Source organism: Pteronotus mesoamericanus, unplaced genomic scaffold (genome assembly GCF_021234165.1).
Source record: "Pteronotus mesoamericanus isolate MK-2021 breed Mesoamerican mustached bat unplaced genomic scaffold, CSHL_Meso_final scaffold_408, whole genome shotgun sequence".
In the NCBI taxonomy this organism is placed as follows: Eukaryota; Metazoa; Chordata; class Mammalia; order Chiroptera; family Mormoopidae; genus Pteronotus; species Pteronotus mesoamericanus.
In genome coordinates this window covers 49,466-61,381 of record NW_026555315.1, presented here as the reverse complement: position 1 = coordinate 61,381, position 11,916 = coordinate 49,466, and the positions used below count along the sequence as shown (strand labels likewise).

Genomic DNA, 11,916 nt, shown 5'->3' with positions numbered 1-11,916 from the left:
AAGGAGTGGGCACTGCAGCCCGTGGGCAGGCGAGTCTGAGAGTGGAAAATTGCTAAGACGGACATGGTTGAGTATTGAGGATGGGAAATTTTTTGCCAAACTGGGCTCGGAAGGCCAAGGACGAGGCCTAGTTGAGAAGAGGGCTCCAAGGGCCCCGACCGGCTCTCGTCTGGGACAGAGTCTTGGCCGCCCTCACGAGGCCCATTTCATAGGTAATCGAGGATGCAGCCACAGCCGGGGCCGACCCACAGCCCAGGACTCTAAGACCCGGGAGGATCTGTGTGTCCTCCCGTCTGTGCCTCAGCTCCGGTTTTCCCTGCACCCCAGCCCTGTCCCCCTCCCCCACTCCGCCCCGGTCCCCGGCCTCTGCTCTGCTGTTTCGGGAGGCGTGAGCTGCTGTCTTCAGACCCCCGTCTATCACTGTGCTCTCTGTCCACCTCCCAGACCCGATACCTGAGCCCCACTCTGCCCCAGGCCCAGAACAGAGCTAGGGGTTAGGATTGTGGCACTGTGGTGCACCCTTACTTGCGATATGCCTGTTTCTAAACGTGATAATTACTATGTTTTCTCTATATTCTTTATTTAGAAAATACCAACACCACAAATAATTTGTGCTCGAATCTTCCCACAAGTGGCCTGAGATGAAAGTGTTCTAGGAGGAGGCTGAGTCCCACCAGGATGTCTCTATCCCTGCAGACAGAAGCTGCCAGGTAACTGTGGGGGGGGGGGGGTCAGTTTCCAAGGGCACTGCTGATACTGTTCCACCTCTCCAGAGAAAAGCACCCCCCCGCCCAGGATGGCCTTTGAACCCTGCCTCAAAGCCCAGGAGCAAAGCTGAGAGGGTGGCCCTAAGACCGGGCCAGTTTTCTCTGCTCATCCTGTGTGTGCATCCCAGGAGGCAGCCAGAAACCCATGTCCCAGATGGGGCAGGCAGAGGGGGAGAAGGGACACAGGAGCCCCCAGGCTGTGGTGCTGGGGACGCTGTGGGGTCTGGGACCCGCGTGTGGACAGGGCCGACCTGAGGAGGGAGAGCCCACAGAGCTCTGCGCCTGGAGCTGGGTGTCCCAGTACTAAGCCCTAAATGCCTCTTCGTGTGGTCCCAGGGCCACCTTCTGCCTCCTCCTCAGACCTCTGTGCTGGAGGCACCTACTGCCCTACCTATGGATGTGGGGGTGCCCCCGGTGCACTTCCTTGGGTCCCCACCCAGAGCTCCTTTCCCAGCTCCCAGCAGACTCAGCACCAGGGTGTCTGCGGGCAACGTTCACGTGTCACGTCCAAAGCATAGCCCTCCACCCAATCCCGAAACCTCGGTCTTCCTGTCAGAAGTGGCTCCTTTGTTCTTTGAGACACTGAGGCCAAAACTTCAGTGTCAAAAACACTGACCCCATCCTCCGTCCACTTTTTAAGATCTATTCAAGCCCGCCCCTCCTCAGCCACATACCCCTGCCTGCCAGCGGTCGAAGCCCCTTCACCAAAGCCTGGAGTATAGCCGGTAGCCTTCCGGCCACCCCTGAGGTCCCCCCACATGCCCAGGCTTGTTCTACGCCCAGTAGGCAAAAGGATTACACTCTTCCCTCATCTCATTTGTAATAAGACCCAGTCTTCACTATTCTTAGGGGGCCTGCATGCAGTGCGCCCCTGTTGGCCCTTCCCTCCTCATTGTCTGCCCAGATTCACTGGCCCTGGCTCCCCTCGTGCACCCACATCTCAGGGCCTCTGCACAGAGGGCCTCAGATCAGCTAGGAAACTCTGCCCTCAGTCCTGTGCGTGGCTGGCCCTCATTTCACCCCCATTTTTGCTCACGTCTTATTTTCTCGTCTATGATCTGTCTCCCTGCAGGAACCAAAGGTCTGAGGACCCAGGGCCTCGTTTTCCTCCTGCCTCCCCAGCACCTTGAGTGATGACTAGCACGTGGTCGGTATTCAGTAATGTAAACGATGAATATGTGGATTGAGGGCCAGGACCTCAGCGTGGAGGCTTCGCCAGCTTCAGCCTTGGGAGCCTGTGTCCCGGCTGGTGGCGCAAGTCATGAACTCCACCCTCTGCTGTGGACAAATCTCTGCTCTTGGCCCGTGTCCCTGCCCAGTTCTCCCAGGCCACCCAGCTGCTTCTTCAGGTATCAGGTCTTTGTACAAGAGGCCCCGCCTGACCTCCTCGAAGGCCCTCTTTTCGTCCATTCAACCCCCTTTTCCACCTCCTGGCAAAGCTCGCTTAATGGTCCAGGCATTCGCTGCTATGTCTGGGGACGCAGCTCTGTAAAAGGGCTCGTGTCAGGCCAGCGCCAGTTCAAGGTAGAGATCCAAGCACCGGCACCCTCGTCCACAGGGCGGTGGGTCTTCCCTGCTGCCCCAGGCTCCGCGCAACTGCTGGGAGGGGCCTGCATCACGCAGCGACGAAGTCCCTCGTCCGTCACTGCGGGAGAAGCAGTATCCAAAGGACCACAGAGGCCTCTGTCGTCTGTAAATCTCTTACACCGTCTTTCCTTCCCGGCGCACCGCAGGGCTCAGAAGCCGCGCGCACACTTCGCGGTGATACCGAGCGGAGTGCACCGGAGCCGGTGGCCAGGGCGGCAGCGGTTTCCGTGCAGACTCCGGTGCGTGGCTCCGATTGGCTGAGATGTCCACGGCCCCGCCCCCTGCGCCCGGAGGGGCTAGCAGCCCGCGGTTTCCCGGGTCTTCTGGGAAAGGGAAGTCGCTGAGAACGGAAGCGGAAGTGGCCAGAGCATTCTGGGAGTTGCAGTTTGTCGTCGTTTACTCTGGACGCCCCGACCCCACCGCCTGCGGCTGGTTGCCGCCTTCCGGGGATGGCTGGCTGGAGCCCGGGGTCGCGTGAGGTCAGTGCGGGCCGGAAACGCGGCGCGAGCGGCATCCTGGTGGGGAGTGGGCCCCCTGCGCGGGGAAGGGACAGGCCTCGGGCCTCGGGGCCTCGGTTCAGGGGAGTCCGAGTGGAGCCGGGATTGTGTGTTGTGCCTGCAGCCCGCGACCCCGACACGGAGACGGCGCTGAAATGTTCGCTTGGAGGCCCCACTTTTGACTTAAAACAGTTGTTTCTTTGGGGGACTTGCGCAGCGATTACATTTATCCTGACACTACAGTCTGCAACATTTCAAGTTTTCCTTGTGCTAATGCTTGCTGAGAATTATTTGAGTATGCAAATCTTTACTTAGTGAAGAAGCTAACTATGATCTTCCAATTTTTAGTGACCCCTCCTTTGCGGTTCTCAGGGGGCCTTCCGCCGGCACCCGCCTGCGCCGGCACCTCCGCCTTTGTGACTGCGGCCGGTGCCGCGGCCTCGTTAGGCGCCCCCCGGCCCCCTCGTGTGCTGCCCTTCCTTTCCAGCCATTCCAGTGGCACCTCCCTCCGAGGCTCGGCGTGTCCTCCCCGGTGTGGCATCTTACCTTTCCTGTTGTTGGGGGACTCAATCAGCGAGTAGGGAGGCTCCGATTATACCCCTTATAAAGTGATAGGGCTATGGTGCTTTAAGATTTTCAAAGTATTAAATGTAAGTGATGAGAGTATTGACTTTGTTACGTATTTTCTAACGAGCAAGATTCCAAGTTTCTAAAATTACTCTCAGCCCAGGAAAGAGGCCATGGAGGTCCTGTGAGGCTTTGAGGTCTCTAGAGGCGCTCGTTCAGATCAAGGGTTAAGTCCGTATGTGCGATTCAGGGGTGTTTCCTAGGAGTGGAATCTCTCAAATGTTACCCAAGAAGCTCTTCTTAACGCCTAAAGTTCTACTATTCTGCCGTTCAGAGTTGGACCTATTCAAATAGTACTCCTTTCTACAGTGCTTTTCCAGGCGCTGTCTTTATTTCCGTCAGTAGCTTCTCTCCAGGTGCTATCACTGCGCCATTTCTTCCTGTTGCGCATTGGCTGGTATTGGCGTGCATCCCCTTCATTATATTTTGGACGGTTACGTGTCCACTCTCTCATTTAAGGTTACCGTGGCAGGGCAGCGCACGGAGCCTAAGTCCTATTTCTGACCATCCCATTAATAACCTTTGTATCTTTTTAAACTGTAGTTCTTTTTTAAAAAAATTATTTATTTATTTTTAGGGGAAGGGAGGGAGAAAGAGAGGGAGAGAAGCTCAATACACTGAGCCACACCAGCCAGGGCACATTTTTAAAGCATTTTGTTTCCAGCTTCAAGTGTTTTTGTGACGTCTATTGGACCATCCTCTTTCCTACCACTTCTGCCTCTGCTTATCTCTAGCCCATTGATTCTTATTTTCCCTATTACAAGACTGTTTACTCTGACATGCATTAATTTTATTAAGTTTATTTTCTTTTTTCCTGCGTGCACAACACAGAAGAAGATATTTCTACATTTTCTATTCCTTTCAGATTTGAAAACCAGAGCATATTCCAAAGGGAAGACCATTCGAGTGTACTTTGGAGTGAGCAGCTTTATCACTGCCATCATGAAAAGACCAAGAGGGCATGTGTCCCAAGGGTACTTTTCTGAAGAGGCCTGCGCATACAAGGCCGAGGCAGAAGAGCAGAGGGGGCTGTGGCTCGCGCGGCCCAGGGGACTGAGCGCCAGCCGGCAACCGAAGGGTCGCTGGTTGGTTCTTGGTCAGGGCACCTGTCCGGGCTGTGGGCCAGGTCCTCAGGTGGGGGTGTGCAAGAGGGGCAACCAATCTGATGTATGTTGCTGTTTCCCTTCTTGTCTTTCTCCCTCCCTTTCCTTCTCTCTAAAAGTAAATAAATAAAGTCTTTTTTAAAAAACCAACTGAGATTTGTTAAAAAAAAATAAAAGGGGGGGGGGAGTATTGTATAGGCAAAATTAAAAAAAAAATTTTCTTGCCCAAACCACTGGTTTTCATCAAGCAGTAGTTTTCCATGAAGAAATATCTTTAGAGGAAAGTGAACATAATGTCAATGCATTTAAGAGAAGTTTAGATCTAAGATCTCAACTTATTCCACAGCATATTACTTATTCACAGAAACCACATACATTTGATTCCTTTGGAAAAAGTGTCAAATGGGACTTATCTCCAAATAAAAGACAAATTCTAAAAGGAAAACGTAGGGAATGTGGAAAAAATTTCAGTGACCGTTCCAACTTTGTCATCAGAGAATTCATACTGGTGAGAAACCTTATAAATGTGAGCTCCATGAAGCCATGTTAGTTTCTTTCACCCTTGTGTGCCCTACTATACAGTAGATGCCTGTCCCTGTGCCTAACATCAGTGAATGCTTCACATACATTCGCTAAGTGAACGCCTCCCTTCCAGGGGCCCCGAGATCCCCCCTCCCTGAAGACACACCTGCGCTGCCACCTTGCCCCAAAGCAGCGCGGCCTCCCGGCTGCATTGTCTGTGCCCGGGTGGAGCCGCCCGCACCCTTGCAGCGCCGCTGCCCGATGGCTCACCTGGCCCGACTGCTCCGCTCAGCCTCCCTGCAGTCGTGGCCAACTGGGTCAGGTTTTAACCAAAACGTATTTTTCTTCATTTGTGGCTAAATCCAGGAGGCCCCCAGCAGGGGGCGCGCGAGAGGCAACCACGCAAGGATGTTTCCCTCCCTCTCCCTCTAAAAATAATTACAATCTTAAAAACGAATAAATGTTTGAAAATACTAGTGAAAGTAAGCTGGAATTAAAAAGTTAAAAATTAAAATTTTTTAAAAAGTCAAACATTTTCAGAAGTATGTGCATTATAGGAAAAGCACCTAAACCGAAAGAAAAAATTACACACGATCATACTTCCCAAAGATAAACCACTAACTTGAAATACTTTTATATTTATTATTGTATGTACATAAGTGTATTTTTTCTTTACGAACATGGCATCTGCTTGACAGTTTTTGTGGCTTTGTTTCTGTGTACTGTGAGGACTTTAATGTACTAAATATAGTCCACACTGTAATAATAATAAAAAATAATAATTTGGAGACAACTCAAGCAGCCTCAGGTCGCCGGTGTGAGTCCCGGGCGGAGCCTCACGCTCCGCTTCCTCCGGCCTCAGAACCGGAACCACGAGGCCAACAGGCAGCAGCGGCGCCGCCAGGAGAGCGTCCCGGCCGACAGGCCCCGCCCCCAGCCGGGCCACTCGCACCCCCGCGCCGGCCTCGGTTTGGGCTCGTCCGCGGCGCGGCCTCCCGGCGCTGACCTTTGCCCCGCGGCGCGCCGATGCGTCACGGGCGGTGCTCCGCTCAAGATGGCGGCCTCCGTGTGCGGCCGGGGGCTCGGGCCGCAAGTGAGTGGGCGGCACGGGCGGCGGGCCGGGCGGGTCGGGGGTGCCCCGGTTCCTGTCTCACCGTCCCCCCCGTCCACACACAGGTGCTTTCCTGGGGCCGCGCGCTGCCGGGGGCCTGGCGCGCCCTGCACCTCTCCGCCGCGTGCGCCAAGGTGAGCGGTCCGGGGGCGAGGGGCGAGGGGCGAGGGGCCGGGGGTGGGCCCGAGGGGCGGAGGGGACGGGGGCCCAGGTCGCAGCCTGGGTCCGGCGCGCGGACTCACGGCCGCTCTTTGCTCCTAGAATCGGGCGGCCCGGGTCCGAGTGGGCAAAGGGGACAAGCCGGTGACCTACGAGGAGGCGCACGCGCCTCACCACATCGCCCACCGCAAGGGCTGGCTGTCGCTGCACACAGGTGAGGGGACCGCGGGCCGCACCGGAGGGTCTCGGCTGTGACTCTCCGACACAGACACGACAGGAGCCGGTGTCCGAGGCTCGTCCCCATCAGTAGTCGGTGCCCGAGTCCGAAGTCAGGTGCACACGCGCAGAGGAGAAGTGACCAGGCAGAGGCAGGTCGGGAGCGGCGACCTGGGTCTGGAGGATCCTGAACTGGCTCTTTCCGCGGGGAGCGGGGTTCAGCCTCCTCGGAAACGACGCGCTGACTCGAGGCGGGAGCAGCCTTTGCCTTGCTGGCCGTGCCCTGTGACCGATAGCGGGGCCGAGCGGCTCCGAGCCCGCGGAAGCGAAGCGGCTGGGGCGCCGCGACCGTGCGCTGCGGGCGCTGCGGTTCCCGCGCAAGCGGGGATTCTTCTGTTTTCTTTGTGCGCGCGAATGTGCCGCTCTGGGCACTTTCTCGGTCAGGCTCAGACACGGCGCCTTCCCAGCGGCGGTGGAATAGGGCTCTGACTTCTTCTTCTTCTTCTTTTTTTTAAACTTTATTCTTTAAAAATGTTAAGTTGACATATTGGGGTGACATTGATTAATGAAATTACACAGGTCTCGGGTGTGCAGTCCGCGAAACATCCTCTGCATATTGCGCTGTCTGTTCCCCACCGTAGCTCTGCCCTCTTGTTTCAGGATTCCCGCAATAAATGTGTGTCCTTTCCGAGATTTATTAGTGCCGCGTCTTTGCAGTTTTGTCGGTGACTCCGCTGCCTTAAAATGGCCGGTGAGGCGCACGTGCCGTTCTAGGTCCCTGAGCGGAAGGCGGCTGGGACGGGCTTCCCTCGGGCGAGTCCGGGCCGCGGGGAGACCGCGGCGTTCCGGCCCGAGTGACAGGCGAGGCGCCTCGAAGTGGAAACACAGAGGACAAGGCTGCGTGTTCGTCCGCTGACAAAGATGACGGGACCGAGGCTCGGAGAGGCTGACGCGGCCTCGCCCCAGGCGCTGTGGCTGAGGCTTTGCCAATTCGTTGTTCACAGTGACATTCAGGAAACAGAACGTAAACTGATGACAATCGAGTGCATTGTGTTCAGCGTGAGGGCTTTCAGCTTGGATGTTTGCGGGGCACCTGTGTAGAGACATTTGAAGAAATTATTGTCCTTTCGCCCTTCCTGGGGTCTGTGTCTGAGGTGTGGAGGTGGGTGGGGAGGCTCAGCAGAAACAGGTGCAGGGGTGCGGGGTCCCCACTGAGGTCACTGGCGAGGCCACGGCCCTGGCGGGCGAGAGAGCTCATGTCCCAAACCTCAGAGGGGCCGGCAGCCTGGCCTCCCACCTGCAGGGCGGCCGGTGCACGGGGGCGCGGGGAGCGGGAAGGGAGCGGGGAGCGGCCACCCGAGTTCTGCGGCCTGGGCGAGGCCCCCGCTTTCCTTCTGTGAGACGAGGAGAGCGGCAGTGCCTGGTTTCGGGGTTTGATGGAATGATGTGCTTCGAACTCTGAAGTGCTGTTCGAATTCCACGTGCAGAAGAGGCAGGGCGGGGCGGGGCGGGGCGGGGCGGGGCGGGGTGCTGGTGCTGCCTCGGGGGTCGCCTCGGCATCTTGGGCCGACGCCGCGGTGCCTTCTCTGCTCAGGTAACCTGGACGGGGAGGACCACGCCGCGGAGCGCACGGTGGAGGACGTGTTTCTTCGCAAGTTCATGCTGGGCACCTTCCCCGGCTGCCTGGCCGACCAGCCCGTCCTGAAGCGCCGCGCCAACCAGCTGGAGGTCTGCGCCCTGGTCCTGAGGAAGCTGCCCGCGCACAAGCTCTACTTCCTCGTGGGCTACAGCGAGGCCCTGCTGTCCCACTTCTACAAGTGCCCGGTGCGTGTGCACCTCCAAACTGTGCCCTCAAAGGTTGTGTATAAGTACCTCTAAGGTACCTATAAGGGCGCGCTCTGTTCTGCGTCCGGCTCTAGCCTGCAAAGGACAGGGACGTGGGGGAGGGGCGGGGAAGAGGTGGGGCAGCGCGTCCCTCCCGAGTCCGCAGACTTCGCTCTCAGAGCTGCGGCCGAGCACGCGGACGGTCCCTGCTGCCTGGCCTCTCGGTCCGTCTTTACTGTTCAGGTGAAACAGCTCAGACGGGGTTTCCCTGGCGACGCTCAGAGGTCCCAGCAAGGCTGCCACGTATGATGTCCCCTCCTAGCAACTTTCAGGCGTCTAAAAAGTCGTGTTAACTACAGTCACGGGGTTTTCACCCTAGATCTCCCGTATTTACTCGCCTGGTAGAACTAAAACTTCACCCCTGGACCAGCCTCTCCCCGTTCCCCGTCCTCCGGACCCGGGCAACCCCGGTTCTACTCTGCCTCTTTGTCAACTGTTGACGACTCCACATAAAAGTGCAGTATCTGTCATTTGGAGTCTGGCTTATTTCATTCACTCAGGGTTTATCCACGTCCCCAGCGGAAGGGTGTCCTTATCATGGCTGAATAGTGTTCTGTGGAACGTGTGTGCCACGTCCCCCATCCCCTGACGGGCACGTGGGCTGTTTCCGTGTCTTGGCCACTGTGACCGACGCTGACAGGAACTGGAGGGCCTGCCCGGCGTTTGCGGTGCTGACCCCGTTGCCCCGGGCAAGCAGGAGAGGAATTGCTGGGTCACACGGGAGATGGAGTTTTGATTTTTGAGGAACCTCCGTACTGCGTGCCCCACAGGCTGCACCAATTCACGGTCCTGCCAACAGTGTGCGAAAGGCTCCCTCTTCTCGGAAGTGAGTGTTTTATTCTCAGCGATGCCCCCAGGCACCTCCTGGGCGGGAGCAGCAGGCCCCCCGGCCTCACCGGGTCGGAAGAGCCCTGCGGGCAGGAGGCCGCGGTCCTGCGGCTCAGACGCGGCCCGCGGGGAGGGCGGGGAGGCGCCCGCACCTTCACCACGGCCGCCCCCGGCCCTGGGAGATGCAGGCACCCTGGCTCTGTCCCCAGAGCCGCAGAAGGAGCCCGGCCTGCGGGGTCCGCCCCCGGCAGCGGTTTGGTCTCTGACGTCTCGGGCCTCACTGCAGGCCTGAGAGACCGGCCCCACTCCCCCCCGAACCCCGCACCTGGCTCCTTGATGCCGGTGGACACCGCCCTGCGCCCGACGCACACCTGCCCTGAAGACGCCTGCCTCGCTTGCTCTCCAAGTGGGAAGCCCCTGGGTGGGGTTTCCTGGTGAAATGAGTTTAAGTTGCTCTTTCATTTTCACCCACTTTGTCGTAATTCCAGCCAGACGTCCCTTGTGTATGGAGGACCCAGGTCTCTAGGAATAAAGCCCGGTGGTCTGAGCTGTCTCTTCCTTTCCTACCCCGTCCGCCTGACTGTGATCCAGAAATAAGCTGGAGACTCATTTGTATCTTCGGCTGCATCTAGCGAGACGGTTAAATCCACGATCGAGCATGTAAATAAAACGTGTGTCGGGGTCTAGAGTCGTATTTCCAGTTGTCACCTGCTCACAGCTGAGACGTGGCCGATACTAACCAGCTCTTTATTAAATGGCTGCGTTGCACAGAAGTCAGTCCGTACAATGAAGAATGTGACGGGTTATTTTCATGTTCTTTACAAAGACATTCTTTTGCACTGCATTTAAAAATGTTTGTTAAATTTTAAAATCAACTCGTGCCCTGGTGGCGGACCAGCATTTTCAGTGACTGTTCCGTGAGGGGCCGTGAGACGTGCCCGACCCCGCGGCCTCCCCGGGGGGAGCAGCTGCCTCAGCCCAGCGGGTCTCCGTGGGGCGCCTGCTGCGTCTGCGTGTGGCCCCGGCCCCGGCCCCGAGGCGCTGCACCCGGTCCGGCGCTCCGGTCTCCTCGTGGAGGACGGGAGGCCCGCGCGTGAGGTCGCGTGTCTCCCGCGTGAGCTCCGGTGTTCACCTGCTCTCCAGAAGCACATCTGGGCTCGGGGCGGTGGCAGTTATCTCAGAATCCCGGCCCCTGTGCGACGTCACGGGGTTCTGGGCCAGTCCCGGCTTGTCCCACGACGGGCGAGTCACTGGTCTTGCACGTCACAATCACACTGAATCATCTGTTCTACAATTTTCGGGTCCTTATTTTGGCAAACACTGTAACGAAAGCATAGTCCCATCCCAGTACGTGGTGTGCAAAGGTGCCAGGGTCCTAACTGGACAAAATAGAGAGAATGCAGTAAACGGAGAGAAAGGAGATGAGAGAACAGAGAATGCAGAAAACTCAGGGAACGAGGAAGGGACAGAGAACACAGAGAAAATGCGAACAGAATGGAGACACACAAAACGGAGAGAACGAGGACCGTGTGAATAAAGTGTATTTTTACTAGGACATGACCCATTTCTCTAGTTTTTCAGTTTGAGGCAATAGATTTTTCTTATTTGACTCTTAATTTCTATTTTTTGAACAGAATTGTTATAATTAATGAACATATCAATACATATTTTTAACTTTTATCTATATGTAATTCAGTTTCCCACGTCTGCCTCAGTGCCGGCACCTCTGTGTGTTGAAGCCCCGACTGATCGCCAGCCAGGGAGGCTGACGTCAGCTTCCGGGGTCCCTGGTGGCGGAACGGGGTGCTGGGGCCTGAAATAAAACCAGGAGAAGAGAGCGGGGCCTGATCCAGAGTCTCCGCCTGTGCCGATGGTGGAGGCTCGATTCTCTAGGCTGGCAGGTCTCATGCCGGGAAGTGACAGGATTAGAGCCCCACTTTTGAAAGGTCAGCGGGGTCACGGTGTGGAGGTCGGATTGGAGGAGACGGGGACAGGGAGCAGAGGGAGCAGCGAGGGGACCGGTGCGAGGAGGCGCGGCCTGAGCTGGGGGGCCAGGCCCAGGGAGCCTGGCTGTTGGGGCGCCAGCAGGAGAGCTCATTCTACTAAAAGGCTATTTTCTAAATTCTCAGTTTGTCCAGCCCTTAGAAGATAAAGGGAGGACACAGAAGGGAAGAGGGAGGGAGAGCGCGGCCGACCACAGGCCGGGCGGGGGCTGCGCGCGTACCTCGTGGGATCCTCACAGCCACCACCCTGGGGCGCGGTCGCCCCGTCTGGCAGAGGAGGAGACCGAGTTTCCCTGGATTTGCCTGAAATCGCATGAAGCCCAGCTAGGGGGTGATAGAGCGACGAGTCAGCTCTGTGTGCTGCCGCCGAGTGTGCGCCCCGTGAATAACACTTGAGTGCACGTCGTGAAAGGTGAATCTCCGCTGGGACCTAGTGTGCGTGCACCTGGCGGGGAGCACCTGCCTGGGTCTCACCGAAAAGCGCTTCTCTGCTGCCACCTAGTGTTGACCTTTGGAATAATACTCGTGAGGGTCATGGAGAAAAGCCCTTTTCTGTTCCCATCTAGCGTGCGTATTGTAAGTAACGCCACGGTAAAGTTCAGCAGGAAACGC

General features: G+C 57.2%; 1 protein-coding gene across 3 annotated transcripts; it reads left to right on the top strand.

The window, feature by feature from the left end:
• Window positions 1–6,142: 6,142 nt before the first annotated feature.
• On the top strand, window positions 6,143–9,981 carry LOC129086498 (28S ribosomal protein S24, mitochondrial). 3 transcript variants are annotated; one of them, XR_008530819.1, is made up of 6 exons: window positions 6,143–6,196; window positions 6,280–6,348; window positions 6,476–6,587; window positions 8,184–8,413; window positions 9,114–9,299; window positions 9,790–9,977. XR_008530819.1 is itself a non-coding variant. In XM_054593059.1 (5 exons), exons 1-5 carry the CDS (start codon window positions 6,158–6,160, stop codon window positions 9,207–9,209), a joined length of 546 nt encoding a protein of 181 aa, XP_054449034.1. In that variant the 5' UTR covers window positions 6,143–6,157; the 3' UTR covers window positions 9,210–9,981. The 3 variants fall into 3 exon arrangements, 2 of the variants coding, with proteins under 2 accessions (XP_054449034.1, XP_054449035.1); XM_054593059.1 differs by having other exon boundaries at window positions 9,114–9,981; XM_054593060.1 differs by having other exon boundaries at window positions 8,184–9,972.
• Window positions 9,982–11,916: the final 1,935 nt, after the last annotated feature.